The sequence below is a fragment of the Staurois parvus genome, unplaced genomic scaffold (genome assembly GCF_062004578.1).
Source record: "Staurois parvus isolate SC_StPar_1 unplaced genomic scaffold, SC_StPar_1.0 ptg001400l, whole genome shotgun sequence".
Classification (NCBI taxonomy): Eukaryota; Metazoa; Chordata; class Amphibia; order Anura; family Ranidae; genus Staurois; species Staurois parvus.
The window spans coordinates 509,729-524,102 of NW_028319196.1; the positions used below are offsets into that span (position 1 = coordinate 509,729).

Below are 14,374 nucleotides of genomic sequence, written 5' to 3' on the forward strand. Positions count from 1 at the left end.
CGATAGATCAATTTGCGTACAACCAGCTAGTCCATACATGGATTGAAATTGTGCCTATATTAGAACATTAAAGTCTAAATAGAGTGCTGCGCCTTGCAAACTTCCAGGTGTGTGGCTTGAAGTCATCGGCTTGCCCGACAGGCCAATCTCGTCAAGCCGCACACCTACAAGTTTGTGAGCCACCATCTTGTGAGTGATCAGGGAATCTAGATCTTAAAGGAACAGAAGGCCTTTTTACTGCAGTGCTCCAGTTAGGCACTTTTTATGTGAGTCAAACAACAATTTTAATAAATATTGGTGGATACATTTGCACTATGATGGGATATTCTTTCTAAAATGTGGAGGATATATCATGTATGGTTCAAAAGGATGGATTGATTGAGTCACATCAGGGATATTAAAAAAACTGTGTGACTTGGTAAAACATTTTTATTTTCATACCTGTAGGCCATTCTGGCCCAGACAAAAAAAAACCTAACTACCTCTCCAAAACCGAGTTTCTTATCTTCCCCCCAGCCCGGACACCACCCCCCATTGACTTCTCTGTCACATCCAACAACGCCAATATCAAACTCTCCCCGCAGGCCAGAGTACTTGGTGTCATTCTGGACTCCAACCTATCCTTCCAGCCCCAAGTCCAATCTTTAACAAACTCGTGCAGACTCCACCTCCGCAACATCGCCAAAATACGCACGTTCCTAACTCCAGAAACCACTAAACAGCTCATCCACTCCCTCATCATATCACGACTCGACTACTGCAACTCCCTCCTTACTGGCCTGCCTCGCCGCTGGCTATCCCCGCTTCAGTCCATCCTGAATACGGCTGCCAGACTCATTCACCTTTCCAAACGCTCCTTCTCCGCCACCCCCCTCTGCCAATCCCTCCACTGGCTTCCGATTGCGCAACAGATCAAATTCAAAATCCTAACACTGACGTACAAAGCCGTCCACCATACTGCCCCGAACTACATCACTGACCAAATATCCAAGTACTGCCCAGCACGCACACTCCGCTCCTCACAAGACCTCCTTCTCTCTAGTTCCCTGGTCTCCTCCTCCCATGCCCGCCTCCAGGACTTCTCCAGGGTGTCACCCATCCTCTGGAACTCCCTGCCCCAACCCATCAGATTATCACCTACTCTCCTCCCATTTAGGCGCACCCTGAAAACCCATCTCTTCAGGGAAGCCTACCCCACCCCCTGCTAACCTACCGACCTCCTCCACTCTCCCTACCACTTCATCCCCCACAGCTATCTCCTCCTGTACCACTATCCCCTCCCTCCTAGATTGTAAGCTCGAAAGAGCAGGGCCCTCGATCCCCTCATGTTTTGCATTGTATTGGTATTGTTCTGTCACATGTTCTGTCCCCCTTTGTAATGTACAGCGCTGAGCGAACCATTGGCGCTTTATAAATACTGTATAATAATAATAACTAGCAATCTCCATGTCCTGCCCAATTGCCAGAATGCAAAAACTGTTGGTCTTCACCCCTGTAATGCTGCAATTAAATGTCCGAAGGCTTTTATGTAATACATAGATACTGATGATGAAACTTGTAATGATGTGAAGCTACCAAACACTGCTCTTGCAAAGCTTAAAAAAGTCCATGAAAGCCAAGGCAAGGCCAAAGGGTAGGAAAAAAAGGTGACCATGTTGGGTTTTTCATCAGCGAGCAAAAAAGGGCCAGACCTGCAAATCTATGCTGCAGAAATAGTTTACTGCCCATGGGAGGGGCACACATTGTTTTTTTCGCCTTGGTTCCTAATGAACCATGTCCAGCACTGATGAAAGCTGTAAGAGATTGAAAAATATTCATCTCTGTTCCCAAGTATCATTACAGAAGAATCTCTGAAGGAGACGAATAGCTTTACCAATGAAAGTACAATTTCAGACAAACCCTAACTAGTCTTAAAAATGCTATGCTCCCCCCACCCCCTCTTAAAAAACATGCTGACTAACCTCTGTAAGAATGATGTATTTTCCTACCTATTTTAAGTCTGCTCTGGCTCCATTGTATCAGCCAGAAATGGCTGCAGGGGAGAGGAGGGAACGCCGATAACAGATGGGCCATAGGAAGCCTGCTCTAAGCTTTACCAGCCATTGTTAAGCACTCTCTTTTCTCCCCTTCAGCGGCGCTGTAATGCACCGCCTGGCGGTACCTCTAGCAACCCACAGGATAGGATTCCCCAGAGCGCGGAGTCTAAGTCCCAATCTGCTTGTTCACCAGGGTCCCTGATGGTGGGGATGGACTTGGAGCAGACAGAGACCAGGTCGCGGCCCCTGAGTACACCCACCCGTGGTAGAGGGATCCGCCAGAGGTATCTGCTGGATAAGAGCCTGACGTGAAGAGGCGGATGGGTCCGTGCAGGACGGATGGATGGCTGAGTAGAAGCGTGGTCAGACAGGCCGGGTCGGTAACCGTGGGGACAGCGCGGTACAAGGCAGCAGGCAAAGAATAGTCGGGTCACTCGGTCAGTAACGGGAGGTCAGATCTAATGGGGGGCATCCAAAGAGAGGTCAGGCAAGCCAGAGGTCAGGGCAGGAGAAGACAGCACGGTCAGGATCAATCAGGGTCGGTAACAATCAATCAGTAGGTAACAGGAGCAGGAACAAGCAGATGAGACCATACGGCAACCAGTGTCAGTGCAGAGCGGATTTAAATACCGCGCCCTGCACTCTGATTGGTGCCAAGCACGCGCCCGCGGTCCCGAGTGCGCATGCGCGAGTTCCGCCGTCGTTGCGGCCGCCCAGGACCTAGTGCCCCGCACGCCAGTGCGAATCGGCACACTGTGCCTGCGCCGAGCCACATGCCGCGGCGGCTCCTGACAGGCGCTGACTGACCCAGGGGATCACAGGACTGTACCGGTGCTACATGAAATTAGGTAAGTATATTCATCTTTCTAACCAAGGTTAGTCAGCATAAGTGTGAGGAGGAAGGAAGGAGTTTTTTTAAAAACTAGTCAGGTAGTAGCCTGGAATTCTACTTTAACTAACAAAGACAAATCACATTCCAAGAAGACTGATTACAGGTAGAGAACAGAATGTATGAAACTGCATCCTGCTACTCTACTTTCTTCATGTGGGACCTGTAGATGACAGTATTCAACTTTGAATACCCACCAATATTAGCTTGTGCAAAGGCAGGAGCAGCAAAGGAAAGCCTACTGTACCAAAAAAGAAGTAGCCATTAAGGCACAAGCAGACCAAGTTCATGCACAGGTAGAGGCCCAAGCTGCTCAAGAACAGATACAGGCAAAGAAACATGCCACCCAGGTCAAAGCACAAGATGCTCAGACTAAGATGAAAGTAAGGGCTGAAAGGGCACAGACAGAAACCCTGTTAGAAGTCCTTTGGAAGGAAAGGGAGGAAGCAGTCAATACAGCTGAACTGAACTGAACCAAGGAATAAGCTGGTCCATTCTCCTTTCTTAAGCACCTCTGAAGGATTCCACTTTTTCTAAGCCAGAACAGTGATAAAACAATTGAAGACACAGAACACCTCAAATTCTGTGCACCAGCTCACAATACATTCACTGGCAGGAGACAGTGCAGCAATTAGTTACACAGGTCATTCAGGGAAATTGGACCATTCTGTGCCTTACAAGTTGCAAACTGTCAGGAATGAACTCCCCACTGGTGGTGGGACTCACCTGCCGTGTGGGCTGCAGTACCAGGGCTGGCCAGCGGGTGCTCTCAGCAGCCAGAAGCTCACTCCTGCAATCAAGTCATCACCTGAGGCTGATTACAGGAGGTGTATTTAAGGAGTGGCCAGGCCTGAAGTCAGTGCCTTGGTGTATTGTTTCCCTTTGCCCCTGTATCCTGATCCTGTCTGCTTGAATCCTGACTCTGCATGAACTCTGCCTGTACCGACCTCGGCTATTCCTGACTACTCTTCTGCCTGCTCCTTGTACCTTGCCTGCCCGTTTGCTACTGACCCGGCCTGCCCGACTACGTTTGGTATTGTACTTATTGTTATCTGTTGGAGGGTTGGTTTGTTTGCAGCTGTGTTTATGTTTAGTCTTGCACTGCATTTATGTATTGTTTAGTCTTTAATAAATTGTATTGTTTATACTATACCTGAAGCCTGCATTTCCCTGTGTCAGTCCACACATCTCTGGTCATACCTGAAGCCCTGACACAAACACCCCATGTAGCCACGTATAATAAGCCATCACAGACCCTACTGAGTCTAGAACACCAAACTGTATCAAGACTTTTCAGGACTACACACTTCCTGAAACCCACACCTTCAGACCTTAAGATGCCAAACCTTCTGTCAGGAGCAGGATCCGACCCCACAACCTCTGCTGCATCTGGCAGTAGATCTTCTTGCTGAGCCACCTGAGATGCTGGACACTGCTTTGCCTGATTACTTGGACAAACGTACTTGCTTTTGTTGAACCTTCAACTTCTTGTGCCCCCCACAAACTTCCTATTTAAGTCATGCCTTTGCACTTTCTGTTTGTCAGCTTATTGTGCTCTCTCCAGCCAATATGTTGCCCTTGTCACTCCTGTTGCTGTCCATATCTTCTCTACTACTTGTTACCAAACTTTGCTTGTTCCTCGACTATGCTTTTGCTTAATCCCAACCTGCAACCACTTGTTACCGACCTTGACTTGTTTACTGACTACAGTTCTGCTTGATCCCTACCTGCTATATCTGCTACTGGGCAATAAAACCCATGATGCATTTGCGTCTTACCTCCTTCATCGTTGTATTCCATACTGTAGTCATTTCATTGTTCCGACCATAATCTTCTCGCAGGTATTTCACAGCCACATTGCCAAGATACTCAATAAAGATCTTAGACTGAAAAAGATTAAATAGAAAGGCCAGATACAATTAATAAATTGCTTTCTAATAGCTCAGTGGTTGTTATTAAGACCTGATTTATAGTTTGCAACACAATTTCACAAATTGGTGTTCTTGCAGAACCCCTGCTGGGCCAGTTCTTAGGAAGGCCTTTTAGCTTTAAGGGTTGACAAATGCTGACAGACAGGTTCACTTTAAGATGCTCTACCGTAAAATATGTATTTTAGTAGTAAACAAATGAGGATGTGCGATTTTCATCTGTAAAATGATTCAGCACAAGTCATTGAGTTACCTCTGTATAAACAACAGGCAATGCAAATAGCCCTTGGAGTGACTGTTTTATATTTTAGAAGAGATTATGTAGTACATGTAAATGTCTTTGTGTTGTGTGCATGTGTCTATTCTTAATCTGCTCTAACCCAAGATCCCAGAAGATCTACAGCCTGGTCTTTCTTATTTGTAAAACAAACCCCGATATTTTACAAATTACAATTACAACTAACAATAGTGACAATCAAATTATATTATTGACATTAATTACAATGAAGAGATAAGAAAAATTATTCTAAAAATTAATATTGATTTACATTTCCATACATTTTTAATAATATGCACAGTCAAAAGATTCTGTGTGGCTCCAGGCAAATATATAAATACATCAGTGAAATTGTAGGTTTGGATGGAACTTTACAGGTATTCTACATGTTAACAAGTATAATGTATTATAAAATATATTTTACTAAAAACATATTAAAACCCTAGACAGATATAAAAAAGCCACTTTATGGCGCTGCATTATTTGATCAGTACATATTGGCTACAGTTCTCTTCATTCCCAATGTATTTCGAACAGAATGTTCTTCCTCGGGGAATGAGAATCTGTAAGCTAAGAAGTAATTGTTAGTTATCCAGTAAGTGTACATTATATCTGTACCCTACTGTACCAAACAATATGTATTGATCATATAATATGGCTCTGTAAAGTGTGGTTTTATATCTGTCTAGGGTTTTAATATGATTCTAATAAAAAAATATTTTAGAATGCATTATGTGTTTACATGTGGAATGCCTGTAAAGTCCCATCCAAACCTAAATTATGTACTAGATTTAGGAATGTTTGTATTCCTTTAAAGATATAGACATTTAGGAACAGGGGACTGACCATTTGGAAACTCTTGCACTGCCCGAGGGCCCAGGGTCAGTAGGAGGCCCCATGAGATGCCCCTGGTACCTTTTTCATAGGCTTTTTTTAGTTTGGGCAAGGACACAGGGGCCCCATGATCCCCTATTGCCTGGGGGCCCCATGAGTTGTCAGTCCGCCCCTGTTTAGGAAATGTTTCTAGTTTGAAATACACATGCAAATTTACTGTTTCACCTGCCAAAGCATTTGTAAATGTGCACGCCAATCCTGTGATACAAACACCTCTGCTAGTCAGTAAGATTTCTCTGTTACTTCATTTTAGCATTGCACATTCCAGGGGCTGCTCTCTGCTCTTTGGATAAAAGGGATGATGCTAATTTCTTGTCCAATAAGCAGGCTTGAATGTAGAGAGGTAGGACAAGACGCTAAACTGCTGAACAACGAAGATGAATTGCTTAATCCGGAACTACAGTACCTATGTCACCTGTCTGGCCGTGTGGTTGGAAAATATGCATAAATCACAGTACTGGCCCTGCAGACTCACAAATCCTTTGGCAGGTTAAACAATAAACATATATATATTTAAATTCTGTAGTCAGAGTACTTCTGGTGCTGTGCAGTGTGGGATGAAATCACGCCGCACAGCACCAAAAGTACTTTAGTCAGTGGTGTATTTAGGTTTTGTGCTGCCCTAGGCAACACAAAAATTGGATGCCCCCCCGCCCTATCTGCCCCCCACCCCCTCGGGGGAGCGTTCCACTAACACTCCCCCCCCCCTGGCGACAGAGAGAAAGACACTCACCTTCACAGCTTTGGAAATCCCCGGGAACGACAGTTGGGCTCTACATACACCATCAAGCAGCCCGCGACCTCTCTCAGATCCGACCTGGTCGCCTATGTCCCTTCTTCCAGTTGGGCATTTCTGCCCCCCTAAAAGATGTCGCCCTAGGCAAATGCCTTGTTTGCCTTGTGGTAAATATGCCCCTGACTGTAGTGCATGCACTACATTTGGAAACTCACTGCAACTGGATCACATAGTACTTCTGTGCTATGTAATCCAGTGCAGGCAAATACACTGAATTTGGGGTGTCATTAACTTGACATTGACAACTGCTGCAGATTGCAACTGCAGTGCATTGTTTAATAAATGGGCTGAAATTGCACCATATAGGACTGCATGTGAATTGCATAGGAATGCATAGCACATTTTTGTATGATTCATGGTGTGAATCAGCTCTTATTGTATGTATCATGTAAAACATTAGACTGCACATGCAATGGGTAGAATTCTTACCAAGGAGGAGAACGCCAACACTACAACAGCTCCAGCTATTTCCGCAATAAAGATAATAAGGATGATGATGAAAAACTGAAAGAAAGGAGAGACCAACTGCAGTCAATTATGCACCCAACTATAATTATGCAATAAATACAATCATACAGAGTAGAAAAAAGGAAGTTGGGACAAATGTTATATAGAGTAGTAGCAGGAGGTATAGGGAGGGGTCATATGTGGAAGCCGAAAAAAGGGGAACATACTGATTAGGAGGAAGAGCTATCAAGGTTATATTAAAGAATAGGAAAAAATGGAAGAGAAGGTGATATGGTATGAGTGGGAATGGCATATTAGGACCTTCTGTTATCCCATTAAATCCCCCATCATTCTTTCTCTTACCATATTACCTCTTCTTTTATTTTTTTTTATTATTATTTCTGAACAATTCCTTAATGCTCTTATTATTCCTTTGCACAACCTCTCAAACTTCTTCTCTTAATTGGAATAAATGGAAAGGCAGTATGGCATATCAGAGATATTTTAGGGAGGTCTTGTAAGGATTAAAAGAAGGAGTAATAGGAGGGATTATATAGACTAATGGTAGAAGTTATAGGTAGTGGTTATGAGCAGTAGGGGTTATACTGAGGGGCTATAAGGAGTAAAAGGAGGAGTTATAGGAAGGAGGTATACAGAATATAAGTAGAAGTTACAGAATGAGTTATTAGTTATAGGAAGGGTTTAGGAGAGGATATATAAAATATAAGACATATACAGTAGACAGGGGTTGCAAGGATTAATAGAAAAATTTTGTCAAAGCAAAAGGGAAAGGCTGGTGCTATGTAGCATGTGCAACACGGTTCGGCCATCAGGCCTTAGTCATGGCTGAGTCATGACCACATTGGGGTTTTTTAGCTGTTTTTCATCTGTAATAATAAAAAATTATGTGCAACACCCTCCTAGTTAGCTAGGGAGAACTAGCTAATTTTTTTTATTTTTTTTTTTTAGTTAGAGAGGCTGCTGTAGCAGCCAGGGAGAAATAGTCAGAGGGTCAAATTTGGGTCAGGGCTGAGAGGCTCTGCAGATCAGCTCTCTGATAATTCCCCCTGATCTAGAGACTTGGAGAAGTCTCAAGAACTCAGTGGGCAGAGGTGAAGAGGAGCTGGTCTGCACTCTTAGGGGATCCTGGCCAATCTCCAAGCAGGAGGCTTGGCATGGGATCAGGACAGCCCTTAAGAGTAACTGAGCCTGCTCAGTAGCAGGAGAGTTCAGGTGGAAGATGCAGTTAGCAGGATGGAGTGTGGAGCCTAGGAGGGGGTCCAGGAGAGGGGCTTAACTACAGGCGGGGGAGCCAGAAGAGAAGATCTTTTAGCCTCATCGTCCCCTGAGAGCCTGGGAAACAGGAAAGGAGCCAGCCCAGCCTGAAGGCAGCCACCAACCCACATGCTTGCAGGAGAGGGCTGAGTGAGTAATCCCACACCCCCTGGGCCAAATAAGAGGAAAGGGCATTTGGGTGGGAAACCTGATTGCCCTCATCTAGGACTGCTAATCTTAAGGTGGCAGCTTCTGGGACCCCTTGCCCAAGGATTCCCTCAGGCAGCTAGACGAAGAGGAGATTTCATCTGGGGTCTGAGGTGGTACACCAGGAGAGGCTGGATAGCTCTCCAAAGAGAAGACCCTTCTGAGCATTTGTACATAGTTCCAGTAAGTTGTCCTCAATTTAACAGTTCCTTGGGCATCTTATATATCCCTCGTCCCCATCCAAGTCCTAAACCCCTTAATAAAATCACAAAAAAAAACAAGTTTAATGACTGTTTACTGTCTCTGGAGTGCAAGGCTGGCAGGAAATGCGTGTTGCCTGGCTGTGTAGGGTTATAGGGGGACCCAAATCATCAGCAACTCTTAAGAGGTTAGTGCTACATATATTTCAGCCGATTCCATGGCACCAGCTTTTCCCTTTTGCTTTAACTGAGTATGGAGGTTTGCAGAGGGCTGGGTGCCCTGTTCCTGAGGCTGATGAGGAATCATGTAGGAGGTAGTAGCTGTTCTAATTGGAATATTTATATGGAAAGGATATACTGAATACTGTATATAGAGGAATTATAGGGAGGGGTTATAATGAGTATTAGCAGGAATTATAGTGAGGGGCTATAGTTAGTAAAGAAGGAGTTAGAGGGAGGGGTTATTTTAATCAATAGTGAGTTTATAGGCAGGGGTAATATATAGTAACAAGAGGGGTTATGAGGGTGGGGGGATTACAATTAGTTAAAGGGGGGGTTATAGGGAGGGAGTATAATTAGTAGTATGGAGGGCTGGGTAGTTAAAGGGAGAAATAGGAGGGGTTATAGGGAGGGGATATAATTCATGTAATTGGTAATAGGAGGTAACAGAGGACGGAGGGGTAACAATTAGTAAATGAAGGATTACAATTAGTAATTGGAGGAGTTATAGGCAGGGGGGTTAATTATTAATAGAGAGTGCTTTAGAGAGATTATTATGAGTAATAGTGTGGTTTATAGCAGGGGTGGACTGACCATTTGGTCACTCAGGCACTGCCCGAGGGCCCGGGGTCAGTAGGGGGCCACATGAGATGCCCCTGGTACCTTTCATAGGCTTTTTTGGGAGTGGTTTGAGTGTGGGTGAGGACACAGGGGCCCCATGATCCCCTATTGTCTGGGGCCCCATGAGTTGTCAGTACCCCCTGGTTTATAGTGAGATGTTACAATTTAAACATGAAACAGTTATAGGGAGGGGGTATAATTAATAATAGGGAGTGTTCTAGGGAGTGGTTATTATTTGTAATAGGGAGAGTTATAGCTGTCATAATGAGTTGTAGGATAGGTTATAGAGAGGAGCTACAATTAGTAATAGGCAGGTTATAGGTGGGGTTATGGGGAGCGGTTATCGATAGCAAGGTTACCAGGAGTCAAATGGGTAATAGGGAGGGGATATACAGAACATAAGGCATAGTTATAGGGGGTGTCATAAAGAGGTAAAGCAAGGGTTAGACTTCAGAGATATAAAGAATAAAATGATTAGTTATAGGGTGAGGTTATAAGGAGTAATAGAAAGGGGCATAGGAAGAGGGTATATACTCAACAGGAGAAGTTATAGGAACTTGTTATATTTAGTATAATGAGTTGTAGCGTGGAATTACAGTGTTATAAAAATGATGGTAATATGTTACTCACAGTCATTAACATGCACCGACTCTCCTTCACAGCTCCACAGCAGCCAAGAAAACCCATCACTATGAGGAATCCTCCCACTGCCATGCACAGGTAACCCACATTCACCACCTGCATGAGCTGCGGAGCCGCTGTGCCGAGAATCTTCAAGAAAGACCCTCCGTCTACCTTCACCCAGATGCCGATGCCCAGCACAGCAACACCCCCAAGCTGCAAAGACAAAAGAACAAGTGTTTTTCCATATCATTACTTCACCTACTCATAGACATAAGGCAATACTTGCCAAGCTCGTGGCCTGTTCCTCCTTCACATATGTATCACATTGTTTTTAAAAGGTAACAGTTTTACAGAAAACTGATGTTTTGCATACATTATTTTTTCTAATATGTATACAGTCATGGCCGAAATTGTTGGCACCCTTGATATTTTTCCTGAAAATCATGTATTTCTCACGAAACGTATTGCATTAACACATGTTTTGCTATACACATGTTTATTCCCTTTGTGTGTATTGGGACAAAACAAAAAAAGGGAGGAAAGAAAGCAAATTCGACATAATGTCACACAAACCTCCAAAAATGGGCTGGACAAAAGTATTGGCACCCTTTCACAACTGCGGATAAATAAGAATGTTACAAGCATGTGATGCTCCTGTAAACTCACCTGGGGCAAGTAACAGGTGTGGGCAATATAGAAATCACACCTGAAAGCAGATAAAAAGGAGAGACGTTCACTTAACCTTTGCATTGTGTGTCTGTCTGTGCCACACTAAGCATGGACAACAGAAAGAGGAGACGAGAACTGTCTGAGGACCTGAGAACCAAAATTGTGGCAAAATATCAACAATCTCAAGGTTACAAGTCCATCTCCAGAGAACTAGATTTGCCTTTGTCCACAGTGCGCAACATTATCAAGAAGTTTGCAACCCATGGCACTGTAGCTAATCTCCCTGGTCGTGGACGGATGAGGAAAATTGATGAAAGATTGCAACGCAGAATAGTCCGGATGGTGGATAAGCAGCCCCAAACATGTTCCAAAGACATTCAAGCTGTCCTGCAGGCTCAGGGAGCATCAGTGTCAGCGCGAACTATCCGTCGACATTTAAATGAAATGAAACGCTATGGCAGGAGACCCAGGAGGACCCCACTGCTGACACAGAGACATAAAAAAGCAAGACTACAGTTTGCCAAAATGTACTTGAGTAAGCCAAAAGCCTTCTGGGAAAACGTCTTGTGGACAGATGAGACCAAGATAGAGCTTTTCGGTAAAGCACATCATTCTACTGTTTACCGAAAACGGAATGAGGCCTACAAAGAACAAAACACAGTACCTACGGTAAAATATGGTGGAGGTTCAATGATGTTTTGGGGTTGTTTTGCTGCCTCTGGCACTGGGTGCCTTGACTGTGTGCAAGGCATCATGAAATCTGAGGATTACCAAAGGATTTTGGGTCGCACTGTAGGGCCCAGTGTCAGAAAGCTGGGTTTGCGTCCAAGATCCTGGGTCTTCCAGCAGGACAATGACCCCAAACATACGTCAAAAAGCACTCAGAAATGGATGGCAAAGAAGCGCTGGAGAGTTCTGAAGTGGCCAGCAATGAGCCCAGATCTAAATCCCATTGAACACCTGTGGAGAGATCTTAAAATTGCTGTTGGGAAAAGGTGTCCTTCCAATAAGAGAGACCTGGAGCTGTTTGCAAAGGAAGAGTGGTCCAAAATTCCGGGTGAGAGGTGTCAGAAGCTTATTGATGGTTATAGGAAGCGACTGATTTCAGTTATGTTTTCCAAAGGGTGTGCAACCAAATATTAAGTTAAGGGTGCCAATACTTTTGTCCAGCCCATTTTTGGGGTTTTGTGTGACATTATGTCATATTTGCTTTTCTGCCTCTGTTTTATATTTGTTCCAATACATACAAAGGGAATAAACATGTGTATAGCAAAACATGTGTTAATGCAATACCTTTTTTGTGTGAAATACTTGATTTTCAGGAAAAATATCAAGGGTGCCAACAATTTCGGCCATGACTGTATATAGTATAATTTATAAATAAATGTATATAAAAGGGTGTACACATGACACTGGTGTTTCAAAGCATTTTCTAAAGAGAGCAGAGGGTCGGTCTGGCTCCATTTCTCCTCCTCTTCGTCTCTCTGAGATTTGTGTTCCCGTCGTGCCTTAACGGAGTTGAGCCCTACTCCCCCAAGTCTTTTTCATTCTAGCATGTTCATCGGTGTGGCCCTGCAGTCCGAATTGGGGTGCGACCAGTGGGATCATTCTGATGGGATACTGATGGATGATCACCTTGTCTCCACTTGTTGCCGTGTCCATCTCCTGACCCTCTTCCTTTTCTTTCCTCTCTTCCTTCAATACCTTTACATCTAGTGCAGGGGCGGACTGACAACTCATGGGGCCCCCGGGCAATAGGGGATCATGGGGACCCTGTGTCCTTGCCCAAATACAAAAAAGCCTATGATAAAGATACCAGGGGCATCTCATGGGGCCCCCTACTGACCCTGGGCCCTCGGGCAGTGCCCGAGTTTCCAAATGGTCAGTCCGACCTTGTCTGGTGTCTCCCCTCCCCCTTTTCCTTTTACCTACCTTTTTTTTTCTCTCTTCTCTCCTTTTCTCTCTTTCCTCTCTGGGTGTATTCTCTTGGTTTTATGGAATTCTCATTATTGTTGAATATCGCCTGTCTGGGGATGCCCCCCTTGTATCTATGTTTGGATTCATCTTCCTTCATCCCCATGGATCATACTCATACCCAGGGGCGGACTGACCATTCGAGCACTCGGGCAGTGCCCGAGGGCCCGGGGTCAGTAGGGGGCCCCATGAAATGCCCCTGGTACCTTTTTCATAGGCTTTTTTGAGTGTGGGCAAGGACACAGGGGCCCCATGATCCCCTATTGCCCGGGGGCCCCATGAGTTGTCAGTCCGCCCCTGCTCATACCTATGCTGTTGTTTTTTGCCCATTCCATTGTCGATGTTCTTATTATTTTCTTGCTATATATTGTTTAATTTGATACAAAATCTAATAAAGACAAATTTGCCTTTAAAGAGAGCAGACACAGGGGCCCCATGATCCCCTATTGCCCAGGGGCCCCATGAGTTGTCAGTCCGCCTCTGCTCATACCTATGCTGTTGTTTTTTGCCCATTCCATTGTTGATGTTCTTATTATTTTCTTGCTATATAATGTTTAATTTGATACAAAATCTAATAAAGACAAATTTGCCTTTAAAAAGAGCAGAAGCTGTTTGGTTTCAGACTGTTTCTCTCTAATTGAGGGTACATTAACACTTGACTAAAACATTGCAAGCTCTGGAAGCGTCTATACTCACAAATATTATGCCGTTGAAGATGAACATCATCGTTTTTAAGAATGAAAAGCAACTCATTTTTACGACCTGGAAGAGAAAAAAGTAAATACATCTTTAAATTCCTGTGTCCTGATGTTTGTGTATTAGCTGGACATCTTTTTCTGCCCTTTGGTGAAAAATATTGTACTCTGGTAACTGTGTTGGGGGTAAGATCTGTATTGACAGCCTTCGGTATATTCATTTTTTTTTATTTCACTTGCTTTTATTAAAAATATTCTTCACATTTTCATACAGAGAGAGCTGTACAGGATTGGGACACTCTAACACTGTCATTCATATGGTTTAACCTGTTACATACTGTAAAAACACAACTATAATATACTGTACCTTAGTAGTCCTTAGATGTGATGGCTGCATTCGTTTTCTTTTTCTCCAAGCTTTTTTCCCTTATTTTTACTTGGTGATCCTGACAATAACACACGTTCTGTCTTGTATGATAACACACAGTCACTCACTATTACTGTGGGGTTATTTACTAAAACTGCATGATGCAAAATCTGGTGCAGCTCTGCATAGAAACCAATCAGCTTCCAGATTTTGTTGTCAAAGCTTAACTGAACAAGTTGAAGTTAGAAGCTGATTG

The 14,374-nt window shown here is 44.0% G+C and overlaps 1 protein-coding gene across 2 annotated transcripts in view; it reads right to left on the minus strand.

Moving 5' to 3' along the window:
• LOC149436207 (tetraspanin-1-like) overlaps window positions 1–14,374 on the minus strand; it is a 48,760-nt gene that overhangs the window by 9,082 nt on the left and 25,304 nt on the right. For both annotated transcript variants that reach the window (XM_089661877.1, XM_089661878.1), the window contains exons 2-5: window positions 13,753–13,818; window positions 10,420–10,626; window positions 7,250–7,324; window positions 4,704–4,811 (exon numbers count right to left, since the gene is read on the minus strand). In XM_089661877.1, the coding sequence (XP_089518003.1) occupies window positions 4,704–4,811; window positions 7,250–7,324; window positions 10,420–10,626; window positions 13,753–13,809 (447 nt within the window). In that variant the 5' untranslated portion in view covers window positions 13,810–13,818. The remainder of the gene's footprint in view (window positions 1–4,703; window positions 4,812–7,249; window positions 7,325–10,419; window positions 10,627–13,752; window positions 13,819–14,374) is intronic.